The sequence below is a fragment of the Centrocercus urophasianus genome, unplaced genomic scaffold (assembly GCF_019232065.1).
Source record: "Centrocercus urophasianus isolate 14NV4802_14NV808 unplaced genomic scaffold, USGS_Curo_1.0 seq_1256, whole genome shotgun sequence".
Classification (NCBI taxonomy): Eukaryota; Metazoa; Chordata; class Aves; order Galliformes; family Phasianidae; genus Centrocercus; species Centrocercus urophasianus.
Genome location: NW_024884427.1, coordinates 1 through 18,081, shown reverse-complemented (window position 1 = coordinate 18,081; position 18,081 = coordinate 1). Strand labels below are relative to the sequence as shown.

At 49.8% G+C, this 18,081-nt stretch overlaps 1 protein-coding gene across 1 annotated transcript; it reads left to right on the top strand.

Annotated features, from left to right (window-relative positions):
* Positions 1-41: 41 nt before the first annotated feature.
* FCHSD2 (FCH and double SH3 domains 2) lies at positions 42-9,408 on the top strand. The gene is made up of 8 exons (XM_042811282.1): positions 42-269; positions 2,346-2,480; positions 2,947-3,030; positions 3,145-3,322; positions 3,611-3,831; positions 5,178-5,307; positions 6,642-6,724; positions 8,484-9,408. The coding sequence occupies exons 1-8, from the start codon at positions 57-59 to the stop codon at positions 8,568-8,570; spliced, it is 1,131 nt and encodes a 376-aa protein (XP_042667216.1). The 5' UTR covers positions 42-56; the 3' UTR covers positions 8,571-9,408.
* Positions 9,409-18,081: the final 8,673 nt, after the last annotated feature.

Below are 18,081 nucleotides of genomic sequence, written 5' to 3'. Positions count from 1 at the left end.
TCGTCCTCCTGTTATCTGCCCTTAATAAAACGAGAGCGTGTGATCTGGGGCAAGGAATGAAATGTCATCCTGACCCATTTCTGATTCTCACCCTTCTGTTTCCACAGATCATTAAGCTGAAAGCAGAAGCCCGTCTCGATCTCCTGAAGCAGATCGGGGTCTCTGTGGATACGTGGCTAAAAAGTGCAATGAACCAGGTGATGGAGGAGCTGGAAAACGAGCGCTGGGCCAGCCTGCCCTCGGTGACCAACAACGGCTCTGCACACCTGGTATGGCCCCATCCCCTCCCACTACTTAAAGGGAGCTTCCAAGCAGAGGGGGAGCGACTTTATACATGGTCTGACAGTGACAGGACAAGGGAGAGTGGCTTTAAAATAAAAGAGGGGAAATTTAGGTCAGATGTGAGGAGGAAGTTCTTTACTCAGAGGGCAGTGAAGCTCTGGCACTGCTGCCCAGAGCTGTGGGTGCCCATCCCTGCAGGTGCCTGAAGCTGAGGATGGGCCCTGAGCAGCCTGAGCTGTGGGGGTTGGATGGGGGGGATGAATGACCTTCAAGGCCCCCTCCAACCAGAGCCATTCTGTGATTTGAGGTGTGCTAAATACCTGACTGCACCTCTTGGTGCAGCTCGGGCTGCTCAAGGTCCCATCCGTGGCCGTGGGCACCTCCAGGCATGGGGCAGCACAGCTTTGGGCAGGAGTTTGCCAGGACCTCACCGCCCTGTTTGAGCTATTATTTGACTTCCATGAAATCTGTGATAGGATGCTAATGGTGTGTAGTAGCAGTTTTCCCTTTCTTCTCCCTTTTCTCCACCTCTTCCAGCTCCTGCTGGGCACATTGGGTGCTCCCATCCCTCTGCCCTGCAGCCAATGCCATCCCCCTACCATCAGCAGGAGGTTGCAGGCTGACTCCCACATTCCCCTTCTACACTTATATAAGCTCCTGTGTGTAAGAAGGAGCTGCTGTTGACCTTGGCAGGCCAGGCAAGGACAAGCTGTAGATGGAATTCTTAGAACTGCTACAGAAATTACATTGGATGCAATCATTGTTGAAATACTGTGGCCGGAGACAAGCAGCACTTTCACTTCAGCCTTGAAGAGCAAGCAGGCAGCAGTCAGTGCTCCAAAGGCAGCTCTTGGTGTCCTCGTGTCACAGTTTGTGCTCTCAGTGTACTTCCAATTAAGCAATGGAGGCAAGGAGGGCAGCCCTGATGGTTTGGTCCCTCTGTATGGTGCAGTACTCAGAAGGAGCTGTATCTCCTTACACGTCCCGTTGGTTGACTTTCCAATAGAACAATGAAATGTAAAATCTTGGAAAGGAATTCTTTCTTTTTCCTGCTCTTAACAGCCCCTAAAAAGTTGATTATCATTTTGAATTTCAGTGCCATCTGGGAAATACAGCGCTGCTGTTACACGTAATGTAATTGAGACCTTTGTGCTGCTTGCAGGACATCAAATGCACTGTAAATATGGAATTCATTTAAAAAGCAGGAGAGAATGGTGTTTTTATGGAGTTTGTGCTTAGTTTTGCCTTCGCCGTGACTTCCAACTGCCCACTTCTAAGAAACATTTCTACAGTAGAAGTGCAGCACAGCAGAGCCAAAAAGTTCATAGAATGGCCTGGGTTGCAGAGGAGCACAGCGCTCATCCAGCTCCAAGCCCTGCTGTGTGCAGGTCACCAACCAGCAGCCCAGGCTGCCCAGAGCCACATCCAGCCTGGCCTTGAATGCCTGCAGGGATGGGGCATCCACAGTCCACAGCTCACAGTTGGTTCCTGGAAGTGGATATTTCAAAGTGTGAGGGGCTGTGGCATCTTCCAGCCTCTGGGTTGCTGGTTCCTACTGGTCTGAATGTCACTGGATAGCAGCCTGCATGGAACAGAGTGTAGATTGCAGAATCAGCAGTGGAGGCCTTTCTGGGGTCCTTCTGTAGGCAATTCTCATGACATTTTGGCATCTATTTTATGCTCCTCAAAGTTGGACAGCCAGGTCAGACCTGAGGTGGTTCAATGTCTGCATCTTCAAGGACAGACAACCAAAATATACTGAAAGAGACATTTTGGTCTCCCTTCTCGTGTTAGCACACTCGGAGCAGGTGTTTCACAACCAGCTCTTCATGGACACGATACCTCATTCCACAGTGCATGTCAGCTGGGACAGATTGGACTTGGTGACCTCAGAGGTCTTTTCCAAGCTTAGTGATCCCATGATTCTATGATACAGACCATGCATAGGAAGGGCAACAAATGCAAAGTGTTGCTTGGCTCATTTTATTATTGCTTCATTTATTTTTGTTTGACGTCTGCTTTGCCTTCACATTTAAGTTGATGAACATCCTTGCTTTTAATAGATCAATGCTGATGCAGAGAAAGAAGAAGGTGAAGAGTTTGAGGACAGCATGGATGTTTTTGATGACAGCAGTTCTAGTCCTTCTGGTACTCTTAGAAATTACCCTCTCACCTGCAAAGTCGTTTATTCCTATAAGGTTTGTGATATTATTTTTCTCTAAAATTTCTGTCTGATTAGAAAAACAAATAACACAGTGAGCACATAAGAGCTGCAACTGATGAGTCGTTGTGAAAAACATGGAGCTGCAGTGCAGAACCCACAGTCTGTGTGAAGCTGAAGCATGCAGAACAGCCCTGCCTGCCTCCTTGTCCTGGAATGCTGAGTTACAGCTTTGCTGAAAAGCCACATTTGTGCTCTTTACCTCTGCTAGTGCTGCTGGGGCTGCTGTGAATCACAGCTCTTCCTTACTAAAGGCAGCTGCAGGCAGAGGGTGGAGTAATGAGGGCTACCAAGGTAAATTGGGCTCAACAGGCTGGTGGTATCCGAGCTGCTTCCATCAGTTCCCAAGGGTGAAGAAAGCGGTCAGAAGAACCCTCAAGTTCAGATATGTTACATCATAAGAAAACGTTTGCATTTTCTCTTTTTCCTGTTACGTTTTTCAGGCTTCTCAGCCAGATGAATTGACCATAGAGGAACACGAGGTACTGGAGGTGATTGAAGATGGAGATATGGAAGACTGGGTTAAGGTATTGCTTTTTCTGAGGCTGCTTTCAATATTACTTTTTAGAAATCGGGCTGTGGGACAGAAGCCCTGAGCAGGGCAGGTAGAGCTGAGCTCCTCTGGTCTCCTTGATCTGCAGGCACGGAATAAAGCTGGCCAGGTGGGCTACGTCCCTGAGAAGTACCTGCAGTTCCCAACATCCAGCAGCCTGCTGAGCATGCTGCAGTCCCTTGCTGCACTGGACAGTCGGTCCCACACCTCCAACAATTCCACAGAGGCTGACCTGGTGTCGGGCAGCCTGAATGGAGATTCCAGTGGTGAGTGTTCATTGAGAAGGAAATAGTGAGTAAAGCTTGCCTTCTGCACGTCAGATTTAGATGTGAGAGTTTCTTATTTTTGACCTTTGAGTACAACTGTTCTTAATAACCATCTCTCTAATTGCAAGAATCAGCATAATAACATACTCGGCTACCCCGTAGATTAACTAAACTAGAGAAAACTAAACTAGTTTGACTCAGCAGCTTTGTATATCATACTTGTTGGCTTCTCTTCCTCAGGCTGGTGCTGATTATCCTTCTTTTTTTCTCTCTCTGTCCATTCCTCAGTCTGTTTTGTGAAAGCACTTTACGACTACGAGGGGCAGACCGATGACGAGCTGTCCTTCCCAGAAGGAGCCATCATTCGCATCTTGAACAAGGAGAATCAGGATGATGATGGCTTTTGGGAAGGAGAATTCAATGGGCGTGTTGGGGTGTTCCCATCGGTGTTAGTTGAAGAGCTGACAGCCTCAGAAAATGGAGAGACTCAGTGGATTGGAGATATTCAGGTATGTGAGGACAGGAGGTGTTGCTTGGGGCATTTTCCTGTAGGAAATCCAACTTGTACACACCAACCCCTCTCACTCCTAGGTGAACACTGGCAATCTGGAGCTTTTTCTTTGGCTGTCCATGTCCTATAAGTTACAAAACTGTGGTGCAGATATCAACCAATGTGGGAGATTTTGCAGGACTGGGAAGATCTGCTGTTTCTTCAGCAGATAAAAAGCAACCAATTAAAAAAAGGCAAAAACAAAGAGTGCTTACCTTTTAGCTTCTTACCCAGCCTAATAATTGGCAACTGATGTGTTTTGGCAAACGTAACACATTTGTGAATAAAGGGAAGTATTTGAGTGGAAAGGAAATGAGCCAAGGAGAAAATTCTGTCTGCTTCTTGTAATGAATTCGTGGCACAGAGTGAAACATCAAACAGAACCCGGCAAGCAGAGAACCGTGGAGCTCCCATAGCCCTAATGTAGTGTTTTCATGCTTAATTCTGGTCTGTGTCTTCTCAACTTTTGGGAGGGAGAACTGCAGATGTTGTAGTACAGTCATTTCTGACACATGCTTTTACTGCCTTGCAGTTCTGTAACCTTGCGTTTCATTAGAAAATCAGGCACATTCTCATCTCTATCTGTGGTGCTGGACACTGGGCTTCCACATGTCCTGCTGACATTGTCCCACTGTTTTTATTCTTTGAGACCCTTAAAAATGAGGAGTATATTCAGCTGCATTCCTGGACGTGCTCAGAGCTTCTCTGCTCTGACCAAGCTTTGCTTCTCTTAAGTATTGGGCCTGTTGGTGGTAACCAGAGAGACATTCACAGCTTGACAGACACCACATGCACTCACTGTGGGTTCAGGGTTAAGGGTTACCCTTTTGGCTTAGGGTTAAGGGCTACCCATTAGGTATTAGGTATTATTAAGGATTAAAGGCCACCCTTTTGGGTCAGGATTAAGGGTTTCCCCTTTGGGGCAGGGTTAAAGGTTGCTCCTTTGGGTTAGAGTTAAGGATTACCCACTTGGGGTGGGGTTAAGGGTTACCCATTTGAGTTAGGGTTAAGGGTTAAAGGTTACCCTTCTAACTTAGGGTAAAAGGGTTACCATTTGACTTAGGGTAAAGGGTTACCCATTTGGGTTAGGGTGAAAGAATTACCATTTGAGTCAGTGTTAAGGGTTACTCTTTCGGGTTAGAGTTAAGGGTTGCTATTTTGCATTTCCTTCTCAAATGGACCCTGGCACTTCTAACAGTTTTTCTCTAGACAAAAGTTCCAGGCATGCTGTTGCCTCAGAAGGCTTCCCATGCCTCGGTGTGTGTAAGGAGCTGGACTTTCAGCAGCACCTCTCTCCATTCCCAGGTGTCCCCCACCCCAAAGCCGAATCACACCCTTCCGCCGCTGCCGCTGTACGACCAGCCTCCCACCAGCCCCTTCCACAGCCCGGACAAAAGAGGCTCCCAGTACTTCCCCAGGTCACCATCGACTAACGGTGAGTGTTGTGATAGTGTAAGAAGCATTTCCTGGGCTGCAGTAGGAAGGGCAGGCAGCAGACTGGAGGTGATCCTTCTCCTCTGCTCAGAAAGGTGCAGCCTCCTCTGCCCAGTGCTCACTTTGCAGTAGGACGCATTGATGTGGTGGCCGAGCCCAGCACAGGGATCTGTCATACAGAGGAAGGCTGAGAACTGGCACTGTTCAGCCTCAGGAGAAGGCTGTGGGAGGAAGGTGATCACAGAATCATGGAATGACAGCATGGCCTGGGTTGCAAAGGAGCACAGCGCTCATCCAGCTCCAAGCCCTGCTGTGTGCAGGTCGCCAAGCAGCAGCCCAGGCTGCCCAGAGCCACATCCAGCCTGGCCTTGAATGCCTGCAGGGATGGGGCATCCACAGCCTCCTGATCTATCAGTTCGTTGCAGGGAGTTGGACAGGATGACCATTAAAGGTGCCTTCCAAACCAAAATTCTAGGATTCTGTTAAATAGATGAAAGAGGTGGGGTCGTACTCAGGAATGAAGGGACAAAAAGTAACAGGAAAAACTGAAATACTGAAAATGCCACACAAAGATTTTGCTTTGTGTTTTTGTTGAGAAGGTGATCAAACATCGGAGCAGGTTACCCAGAAAGATTATGAAGTCTTCATCCTCAGAGATGCTCAGAGCACAGCAGGACGTGGTCCCAGACTGCGTGCTGTGGTGGAGCCTGCTTTGGGCTCAGCAGTTGGATGGGTCACCTTCCAGCCTCAGCCATTCTGTGGTTCTAAGCCACACTCAGAGACAAAATGAGACTCCTGAAGGGCACCAGTGTTGTGTAAACACTGCTTGTATTGTAATACATACCACTAGCAGAGAAAATACTTTGTGCATTACCCCTTCAAAGTCGGCTCACAGTATGTCATGAATCGTGGAATCATTAGGGTTAAAAAAGATCTCTCAGATCCCCACCATGCCCACTGCCCACATCCCTCAGTGCCACATCCCTCAGTGCCACCTCCCTCAGTGCCACCTCCCCACAGCTCTGCGACATCCTCAGGGATGGTGACCCCCACGCTCCCTGCGCAGTGCCAGTGCCTGACTGCTCTTTTGGAGAAGGAATTCTCCCTAATATCCAACCTGACCCTCCCCTGGCACGAGGCCATCGCCTCTCATCACTGTTACCTGGGAGCAGAGGCCGACCTCCCCCTCACCACAACCTCCTTTCAGGAGTTTGAGAGAGCTGTAAGCCCCCCTGAACCTGAGCAAGAGAAGAAAACGTACTGAGGAGTGCTCAGTTCACATTCTGGTACGTAGCCACCACTCAGCACTGATTTGCTGTTGCTTAACCCTTTCAGAAAACAGCTTCAGCTCAGAGTCCCCTGGGTTCTCACAGCCTCCACGACTTCCTCCTGAAACTTCATATGGCAAACTGCGACCTGTAAGTTTTGGAGCTGGGTTTCTGTTGATGCTGTGGGCCAGTTTGTGTCTTTGTATCCCCAGCCTGGGGAGATGGGGGCACTCAGAGCACTGCAGTTCCTGTGCCCTGGGGTTCAGCACCTGCTCGTTTGGCTCTGGGTGCTCTGCTCATCCCATGGCTGCCTGCAGCAATACAGTGTCACAGAATTATGGTGTGAGGAAAGGTCTGTCCACACCCCTTTGGTAATACTGCAGATGTGTGAGAAAGCTATGGGAATAGCGAGAGCTATTTGAGATAAGTGGGCACTGGAACAAAGCAAAGCTGCTCTTGTTCAAACAGTGAGTCCTGGCTGGGTTTACAGGTGACCTTGAATCTTATCTGTCCCCTTTTTATCTAAGCTGCCCTTCTGTATCTGCCTTTATGGTTGTCATACCTTCACGCCTCTTTTCACGGATGGTGAAATCTATCCTGGGAGGAGGATTTTACATCTCTTCTGTAGGCGTCAGTCAACAAACTTACAGCAGGCTTTGGGAGATTACTTCTGTTGTTGCCACATGAATTACTGCTGTGCAGAACGACAGAAGAGCTGGGGAATAAGTGTCAGAACAGTTTAATGGTATGATTTGTACCATTGCTTTTTATCCAGAGGCTGAGTTCCCAGCCACACCACGTGCTGGCTGCAGTTGGACATCACATGCAGTTACATTTTGGGGTTACATTTATTTCCAGACCGCTTGACTTAAGGATTTTGAATTCAAACTACTTAAGAGTGATGTCCCCTATCTTTTGTGCTGCCTTTGCTGCCTAGACGGGGACATCTAGCCAGAAAAGGAGGGGCAACATTTCATCACTTCAGTCTTGCAAATCTTGCATCTGCTAGGATTAATTCTGAATTAAGGATGGGCACTTGCAAAGTCCTGCACCAAACTGCACTAAGATGTAATGTTTGTATTCTCCTAGCATTTTTAATGAATGAAATTGCAGGAGAAGCTTTGTTTAGAATGAATGAATATTCAGAATATTCCAGCAGTCAGCGAGTTAGCTTTATTCACTGCGATACCCAAGGCAGCTACATCACTGCATCATTAAATATTGAAGGGTGGAACAGAGGAGTTGGAAGTGATCTCAGTCTCTGGTGAAATGACTGATTCAGCTCTTTCATTTTGTAGATTTGAACTGACTTTGTGAGTAATATACATTTCTATGACATGTATAATATACTACAGCAGTCGCATGTCTCAATTTAAAGCATTTCTCAGCGCTGCATTTTAAATACGTTTCGTTTTGAAAGCATTGTGAAGCTTTTTGTGAGGTTGTGGTGTTCATCCTCACAGTTCATGTTCTTCATAGCAAGTCACTGTGGTGCATTCTGACAACATGTGATAAAAGTCCTCCACGAGGCACCGCTAAAGCTTCTGTTAGTGCTCCATCAGAAGCAGTGGGAAAGGAGTTGATGTGGCAGAGCATAAAAATAGCACTGGATTTCAGGTATATGCCACTGAGGTCAGCAGTTGATTAAATATAAGTAAGCTGCTTGTTCCTCACGGCATTCCTGCCACTGCCAGCCCATGTAAGGTACAGGTGTGGTGTCCAAAGCCCACCCTGTGGCTGAGCACCACGAGGTCCATTGGTGCAGGTGGAGGGGCTGGGCTTTTCCCCCTCCCTGTTCACCTTCCATCCACGGTCTGCATGTTGGCATCGAGTCAAGGGCTGAGCACAGGGCTGCACCTCCGTGTGAGCTCAGAAACGCTGAGTTTTGTGGTGGTTGTGGCTGTTGCAGGTGCGAGCAGCTCCTCCACCCCCAACGCAGCAGCAGCACCGCCGGCCAACAGAGAAGATTGAGGACGTGGAAATCACGCTGGTGTAACGGTTGGACTCGTTCCGCAGTAGTGCTACAATCAAGACCAAACCCGGGATTTGGTCGGTCTCGTTTTTAGGCACCTTTGCATGATGAAGACTTGGAATCGAGCGAGAGACAGGGAGGATTTGGGGGACGGTGACGCGGCGGACTCCTTCCCACGCTCGTGAATATGTTGTGCCTTTTTTTGTTGTTTCGCTTTCTGTACATCATTCCTCCTCTCTTAGCACAAACCCAGGCGGGCTGAGCAGCGAGCGGAGGATCGGCACCGGGCAGCTTTCTCTCTTGGCTGAAGATGGTCATTTTTACACGGAGGCTGAGAAGGAGCCTCCTGCTGCAGTCACAGCGCCCTTCCATCACGTGTGTCAGTACAGTATATTACTGTTGCCATAGGAATGTGCTAAAGGCTGTCCGTTCTTCAAGTAGCATTGCTTGTCTGATTAGGCATTAATCAGATCTAACGGAGTGAAAAAGGGAACTGAAGAATGAGTGTAAGGAGAGGCTGGCTCCTCTTTAATGTCCCCTTGAAGGAAGAAACAGGAAAATAATCTCATAGGTAAGGGAAAGTGATGCAGATCATACAGCGTTAATTACAGTAATGCACACCTCTTCAATAATTAACAGTTAAGCAGAGCTAAATGTTCTTTGTATTAATATTTATGCAGTACATTTAGTAATAGAGTATCTAATACGGAGGTGCTGAATTAGTAGCAACATCTTGTTCCATAGCCTAAACCGACTGGTAGACAAGTGAGATTTTTGTCTAGATCTGGAAATTGAGCTTCTTTTTTTCTTTTTTTTTTTTTTCCTTAGCAGATTTTGGGGGTTTTGCTTTTGAAGTGTTTGGCTCACTCTTACCCCAGTTACCGCCGCGTGCTTTTCTATCCCACGTTAGCATGTATCTCTGTCACCAAACTGGCTGGCTGGAGTTAAGTTACGCGTCGCACACCTGCCATATTTTGGTTCTGCATTGGAGAATCCCATAGCATTGAGCCCCAGAAGGAGCCTCGCACAGCTGCAGAGCTCCCTGCTGTCTGCAGACCTCCAGGCTGCTGCTGGGGCTGCGGTCCCGAATTCCTCTCTCACAACAGACAGAGAGGATATCAAAACGACTTTCAAACCTCTGGAAAGGAAACTCGGTTTTTTGGGGGAGGAAATGGGAGAAATGGTCAGAGGAGAGGGGAGGAGCGGATGAAAGCGGGTTGTTCTTCATCTGTGAGCAGCGAACTGTTGTTGGAAGAGCAGCACCCATCGAATGCAAGCTGCAGGCATCACAAGGCTGTTCCCCCTTCTGTGAATTCTATGAATGCCTTCTTTACGTGTTCGCTTTTTCCTACGCCAGCAGCAGTTCTGCCTTTAGCTGAGTTCCAAGGGCTACTCTTTGAGGGCTGCCTTCACATCAACCATCCAGCCAGATTTTCTCCTCCACTGCGCACCTCCTGGGAGCCCCGTCTGGGCTGCATCTCCAGCTCTGCCCTTCTCCTTCCCCAGCGGCCATTGGGAGAAGAAAGCTCCTTGGTGGGTTCTGGAGCCGCTGACAGTCCAGTGAAGTCTTATTCTTTCGCACCTCTCGTCCCGTTGATCTGTTTGAGGTCTTTTTACGTGTTTATCAAACTTGTTCTTAAGTTTAAAGAAAAAAACAAAACATGTTTTTATTAAGATTTAACTGTTTGCAAAAACGTCGGAAGCTTCACAACGCAGAAGAAAAGCAAAGTCTTGCCATAGTGCCCACCTTCCATCCCTTCGGCCAGTTGTTTTCTGCGCGTCCTCCATACGCGGACTTTCAGACTTCAGAAAAGTGTTATTTAAAGTCTCTTTAGTTGTATTTTAAAATATTTTCTGCAAGAGCTGCTAATTTTATTTAAAAAAGGAGAAAAAAAAAAAAAAAAGAGAGGAAAAAAGTTGTACAAATATGCCTCCTTTTAACTATGATTTCTTCATACAGGGCATGTATTCGACGTCTCATCGTGTACAGCGTCAGTACACCGAAAGCATCGGTGCAAATGCTTTCTTTCTATCGGCTGTAAAAAGTTTGTATTTATTATGTATAAAAAGTTGAATAATAAAAAAAGTGGAACTAAATCCCCAGCGTTGCCCCGAGATGAGGCACTGCTGAAGGCCTCTGTAGAGTCACAGAGGTTGGGAAGGACCCCCGAGGTCATGCAGTCCATCCATCCCCCAGCACCAGCACTTCCCACTGCACCACGTCCTTCAGTGCCACGTCTCCGTGGTTCCTGAACCCCTGCCCGGATGGGGGCAGCCTCTTTTCCTTCCCATGTGTTTTTCTGGGTATCCTTTTCTGGTTTATTACCCTTTTACGCAGAAATTTACATCTTTTGCTTTTGATCCACATACTTAAAGCAATCTCAGATGGCATTTCGAGGTGGTATTTATACGAGGAACAAAACGATGCCGGAAACAGAGACCCAGCAACAGAGCTCCAGTTCTCAAAATCGCTGCTTAATGGCCTTTATGCCATTAGGATCATTGCATCAAGGGGAGAGGGGCTGATCATAACTGCCCCCTGCAGTTGTCCCTTCGTGGTGCTGACTGGCCGTTGTGTGAGGAGCCCTTCCCATGCAGCACACAGCTTACACGCTGATCCTGTTGTGCTGTGGCACTCAGTGCTGTTCTCCTATGCAACCACCAGTGCCAGGCTCTCTCCTTTCAGTGTCCCTGTCCCACAGGTGGGTGTTGTTCCATTAGGTAAAGCCTGGGCTTTCAGCAGGCTCTCAGCTGAGCACACGGCAGCGCGGTGCTGTTTGAACGCCGCTTGGTGCAGGGATGCAGCACTGTTGGCCCCAGTGCATCTGTGTTGGATTGATCTCCAGTCTTCCTCCCCACCCGTTAGCCTTTTTTACTGAGCACCTGCAGCCTCTCCCATGGTGGAATCTCAGCTCTTTATATCCCTTCACGCTCCTCCGAAGGCGCTGTCCTGCCCTGCTGCTCGCACTGCATTCCTTCCTGCAGTTTCCCATTCCCCCGTGTTGTGCCACAGCTGGCGCCCCGCAGCCAAACGCCTGTGCAGGCGATTGCATCAGCACTTGTGATCTCCAGGAAAATCTCTTCCCCCTGAAGTGCTCTGCTCATGGAAACAGCCTTTCGTGGAAGCATTCCCTGCAGCGCGGCGGGCGATGCTGCAGATGCTGCCGCAGAGTTGCCCCGTTGTTCCTCCAGTTGCAGATCCACAGGAGGGTTGGAAGGATATTTGCACCGGGCTGGGAGGTGAGCTGAGGAATGCAGAGAGATTGGTCCAAAGCCAGAAGGAGAAAAGAAGGGATAAACAGAAAGAAGAGCTGCTGCAGCCAGGGATGCAGCAAATGAGCCAATAAAACACGCAGAGAGGAAAACGCTGACGTGCTGATTGTACCAAGCAGTCTCGCAGTGCAGCCCGGGGGGATTTGAGCATTGTAGATCTGGTGGAAGGATCACCACAGCACAGGAACCTCTGCATTGCAGAAGCACAGATTGCATCCAGAAAATACACACACTGCAGTGACACCGGGGAGGTCGTTTAGTGGCACTGAGCTGGAACAGATGAGATTTCTGTGGTCTGCAAATAAGCACGAGAGTCACTCAGCGGTTCAACTCAGCAGCATTTGTGTGTGCAGAGACACCCAAGGTCAGTGGCTCTGAGCTGCAGGTGCCCCTGTTCACTGCAGGGAATGGGAACAGATGAGCTGAGGGCCCCAAGCACTCTCCAGCTGCTCTGGTTCTCCTGAATGCAGTGCTGTGGCTGGAGCTGCGTGCTGGCACTGCTGCAGGTGGAGGACATGTGCAGTGCTTGGACTCAGACCATGGCTTTGCCTCCACGGTGAATGCAGTGCATGGCTCCATCTCAACCTGTGGGATTTCACTGCAGTGGAACGCGCCATTTTCATTCTAAATCCATAATGAGGATGGGAATGCAATTAGTTGGCTCATTGGAACACCCAGAGCACTGCTGGCACTGCCCAAAGCTTAACTTCAGCTCTGTGATGAGGTGCCATTCCATTTCGAACTCTTTTCTTCCAGTCCCAATTTTTTTACCTTCTTTTTTAAAAAACAGATGTTTTGCTTGTTTTAGATTTTGTTTTTCTTAATGCAAATTCGAGAACAATCGCTGCAAGGGACATTTCTGCTCTTATGTAATTGGCTTTGTCTGTGCAATGGCTTCTCTTTTTTTTTTCCATCATTTCTTAAGAGACAAATGAACTCCCAGGCCGTGGTGCATTGGGAATGCTGACAGCAGCTCTTTAAATCCCACTGCACAGCTATTTGTCTTCTCTGGGCTCAGCCAAGTTCTGCAGAATGGTCCCAGTCCAGCTTCACCTCTGCGTGATGGGCAAATTACTGCACTAATGAGCTTCTCCTGGAGAAGGGCCTCAGTACGGGGGAAGGACAGAGGGAGGGCAGTCTGTCTGCAGGTGCCTGCATGTGGGATGATGGCTGTCAGGTTGGATGTCAGGGGGAAGTTCTTTGCTATGAGAGCGGTGAGGTGCTGGAACAGCTGCCCAGAGAGGCTGTGATGCCCCGTCCATCCCTGGAGGTGTTCAAGGCCAGGTTGGATGGGGCCCTGGGCAGCCTGGGCTGCTGTGAGATGGGGAGGTTGGTGGCCCTGCATTGGTGGGGGGTTGGAGCTTCGTGATCCTTGAGCTCCCTTCCAACCCAAACCATGCTGTGATGCTGTGAGGACTTCACCACCACTTGTGAAGGATTGCAGCAGAGAAAGGCAGCCGAGGTCGCGTCGGTAAATCCAGCAGTGCCATCTCCTTTAGCTCAGCAGCACGCCGTCAGTGTTCTGCACTCATTGGCTTTTGGCTGCTGCTGGCTTTGCAGGTCTCCCTGCATCTTAAATCAGCGCCGCTTCCCTCCATGGCCGCGCGCTGGGCCCTGCTGGGCTCTGCTGGCACAGCATCCGCGGCCACTCCTGGCTGTCGGCGTGCTGCAAAGCGCCCTGCTGGCTCCCAGCAAACTGCTGCTCTCACATCTCGTGTTCGCTGTGTTGGCAGAGCTGTGGGGATGTAACAGCAGAGAAATGCTGCCTCTGCTGTCGGAATGATCGGAGCTAATCCGAGGATGAGGGGACGGTTTATTGATTCAAAGTCCTGGCCAGACGTAGATGGAGATAATTCTAGGATGTAGGGGTATTATTCCTACTGAAAAGCGGGCTTGGAAATTGCTCTCATTTATTTATTAGCCTCTGCAAAACAGTCGTGTGCTACTGCAGCTGGAAGGTTATGTAGAGACGTGAGTAGCTGTGATACTGAAAATAAGAGCTTTCTGGGTGGCAGTCATCTGATATTTTTGCTGAATCTGCTCGTTTCCTACAGCAAATAGCCACTAACACCGGATTCAGCTCTCTTTCCTTAAAGATAAAAAAAGGACAATGTGCTGAGTTTTCAGCTCTGCTTTAGCATTCCGGTCAGGTATCTCTTTGCTCTTCCTTGCAAGCTGGTTTCTGAGGGCTCCGGTTAATGTCCTTGAAAATAACCTTGCGCTCAGGCTGGCTGCTGTGTCATCGCATCCGTCCCCATGCAGGCAGCATCCTGCCCGCAGTGGCAGCTGATGGGGGCTGTCCAGTCTGGCAGACCCGAGTTACCACCAGCAGATAACGTGCTGTGAAGGGCTGGCTCGGCCCTGAGGCTCTGCTGAGGGACAGGGCTCAGAGTTCTGTCAGTGCTCAGCCTTTCCTCTTGTTCAGGGCCGTTGGAATCATAGGCTGGTTAAGTTGGGAGGGGCTGGATCACATCGCCAGTACTGGGGGATGGGATCGGATGATCTTTAAGGTTGGAACTGAATGGTCTTTATGGTCCAACCCAAACTATTCTATGCTTCTGTGGTTCTACTTTCCACCCTTCAGAGGTGTCATCCTCTCGGACGGCTCCATGAAGTGCAGAGTGTTCAGCATCTCTCAGACAAAGCAAATGTTGCTGATTTTTGGTCCTTTCAGTCCTTGCACGCTATTGCTCCCCATCTGGAATCTTCCACCAGCAGCTTTACTTTCATTCACCATATTGCAGTCGGGTTGGGATGCACGCTGCTCCTCTCATGCCTCAAACAGGGAAAATCCTACAGCCTCCAAATCCCCAGGCTCCCATAAATAACCAACACAGTCTCTTCCAACCCAAGCCATCCTATGATTCTATGCCAACGGGTTTCAGATCTTTAAAGCAGTGCATCCATCTGGAAGGTGGCTGCGTGCCTGAGTCGAGGACAGCAGTGGCTGTAGGTGCTGCATGTTTATAGAGGCTGCACTGGCAGTTAAATTGCCTCAGCACGGCCAACTTGCTGTCACCCAGCCTCAGTGTCTGGTGTTTGATGGCCTCATTATACACAGGCTGTCGATTCGGCTGCCGTTTTATCCGGGGTTTTGTCATTCAGCTGTAATAGCATGAAAGGAGGGGATGTTTCCATGCATCTGCAGCCAGCGAGGACTTCATGGATACGAGTGCAGCGTGCTGCTGATCTGCAGTCCTGCGGCTGCTGGCTGCCTTTGCAGGGCTGCACTGAAGGAGGGCACGGCCTGCTCCAGCTAAATGAAGGAGGGCACGATCACCGAACTGTAGAGCCATAGAGTTATAGAAAAGGTTGGAAAGGACCTCCAAGGTCGTCCAGTCCGACCCCGGCCCACCCCCATCATGTCCACCCTGTCCCTGGATGCTGCATCCGCATCTTTTCCAGCGGAGCTCACAGCATCCCCTGGGGGAGCCTGACCTGATGACTGAGCCCTACAGCACGGCACCTCTGGCTCTGCAGAAGTTTTGCTCCCACCATCGTGCGGCGTTGCGTAGACACGACCGTGGGCAGCTCTGTGGGAGGGAAGCCAGGACGAGAAACCCAAAGGATCCCATGCTGGCTGCTTTGTTCACCACTAAAAAGAAGGGAAACGGGTCGGTTCGACACCCCCAAGCCTGGCATTAGCAGGCAGTGCCCCACGGGGAGCCTCCAGGATCGTCTCCAAACGACGTGGCACGTCAGTCCTGCTGGAGCTACGGCCAGGGCTGACGTTTTCCATTACCAGAAGGGAGGGTGGGGAAAAGTATTTTTACCGTGTATTTATAGACCTGGCCGTGATGCAGTGTTTCCCAAACTTTGGGTGAAGAACAATGGACAAAGAGCTTTGTGTTAGGGCTGCTGGTTAGGAACAACAGGAGCGAGGCTCCTGTGGGGAAGGAAAAGGTGAGTAATAGGGGCTGTGCTGCATGTGGGGAGGGAAATGTGTTGGAGAAGCATCAGTGCGATGGGTGAGGAACCACTGCAGCACTGTGGGTGCCGCATCCCCGGAGGTGTTGGCACCCAGCCCACAGCAGGGGGTTGGAATGGGGTGGGCTTTAAGGCCCCTTCCAACCCAACCATCCCATGATTTTATGGTAGAACATCACATAGAGCAGCGTGCAGGGGAAGCCAGCCTCCTCCTGCCCTCGGCTTATTTCTCCTGAAGCTTGAAAGCTGATTAAGAACCACTTACTTACGCTGATGGGTTTCAGATGATGCCAGCAGGGCACACTGCTCTTCTCCAGCTGCCCATTAAGGTTTCAATTTACGGACCTCGCACACAGGCGGGTGAAGCTGTAGGGCCAGGGTGTGAGCTGCTGGAATGACCTCTGTTAGCAGCCAGGCAGTTCATTAAATAATAAAGAGCTGAACAATTTCCAGCTAAATAGCACACCGAGCATCCCTTATTTCATTTCCTGTTTTTTAAAGGAAGTATAAATGATTTACTAATGTGCCTTAAGTCCTTTAAGTGAATTCAGGCAGCGAAGCAAAATCTTGTTTAGCGGGGCAGATGCCCAAAGGGAAATGTCTGAGTGATGGACCTGTTTGTGAACAATTTATCAGAGTTAATGGGGGAATTTAATGAGGCCAGCTCTCCAATCAGCCGGGCTGGTGGCTCAGGCTCCCGTGCTTTGGGAACAATTAGCAGATGAAGCTCAGAGAGGTTGTGGTGCAAAACTTCCAACGTCGCCTATTTGAAATGGAGGGGTGTTGATCATAGAATGACAGCATGGCCTGGGCTGCAAAGGAGCACAGCTCATCCAGCTCCAAGCCCTGCTGTGTGCAGGTCGCCAACCAGCAGCCCAGGCTGCCCAGAGCCACATCCAGCCTGGCCCTGAATGCCTGCAGGGATGGGGCATCCACAGCCTCCTTGGGCAACCTGTGCCAGTGCCTCACCACCCTCTGCCTCCAAAACTTCCTCCTCACATCCAACCCAAACCTCCCCTGTCTCACTTTCAAGCCATTCCCCTTGTCCTGTCACCACCCACCCTCACACACAGCCGTTCCCCTCCTGTTTATCCGCTCCCTTCAAGCACTGAAGGCCACCATGAGGTCTCCCTGCAGCCTTCTCTTCTCCAAGCTCCACCTCCCACTGCTGCTGGGAGGTTTGCTGGACTTCATCCTCTGTACTTTTGCCAAAAGAAGAAACAATAAATCCTCCTGCATGTGAAATGTTTCCAAAGCCCTTATGAATGTGATCCCCACTCCCTCTCCTCCCTTTCTCGCTTCCACTCCATCTCACCCAGCTCCATGCCTGCCCCAGGCTGCTCCATAACCAGCACTGGGACATTGGTCAGCATCTTTAGCAGAGCTGTTGGAGCTGTGAGGACCTGGACCATAGAGGAGACGCGGCAACTCAGCTCCAGCAGTAGCAGCTGCTCTGACTGCAGCAATAAACTTCAATACTCTTGCAATACAGCTCCCATTTGAGTCAGACACTACGAACCCTTTACAGCCGGTGTTGCAATTCATCATATCTCTACCTGAATTACTTTCCGGGACTGGGCTCCACTCATTTAACACAAGCTATCTCATCTTGTCCATCTCTGTCCTGGGGTTTATTTTCCACAGCCACTTGCTGAGAAAATTCATCAACTCGGTGGTGTGCCTGATGGAATTGCTGGTTGGAGGGGTGGAGATTGGGATGTTTTTCTCTCCCTGGCCTCCAGCTGCTGTACAAAGAGGCGGTGAGACGTGGGCTTACCTCGGAGCAGTGACCTTGGCCTTGTCCCTTGGTGTCCCAGCAGGGTCCAGGAGCACTGGACAGCTGGGCTGTCCCTCTCAGAAGGTGACAGATCTATTTGGAGACAGCAGTGTCCTGTGAGCACGAGGCTGGGGGCATTTGGCTGTTGAGTCTCGTGCCACATCAGCTGGGCAGAGCTGATGGAAGCAGGACTGATGGTGTGCCTGAAGAGGCATTCAAGCAATAGGCAGGGCGCCCTGTGTCACTTGGGCTCAAGTTAATCTGCTTTGTTACAGTGAAACCCTCTGCAAGGAATTTGCTGAGCACCTTCCTTTAGGAAGGTGAAGAGAGCTTCTGTCCTTGGGTTTTTGCATACGTGATCCTTTCCTCTTTCCTCTGTCCTTGGCTTTCTGTATATGTGATCCTGTCCTCCCAGCATCACGCGGCCGCTTTGCTCTGTGCTTCATTTCCCACAGCAGACACTTTCCTCCAGGACGGCACCATTACAGGAATCACAGCATCACAGAATGGTTTGGGTTGGAAGGGAGCTCAAGGATCACGAAGCTCCAACCCCCCACC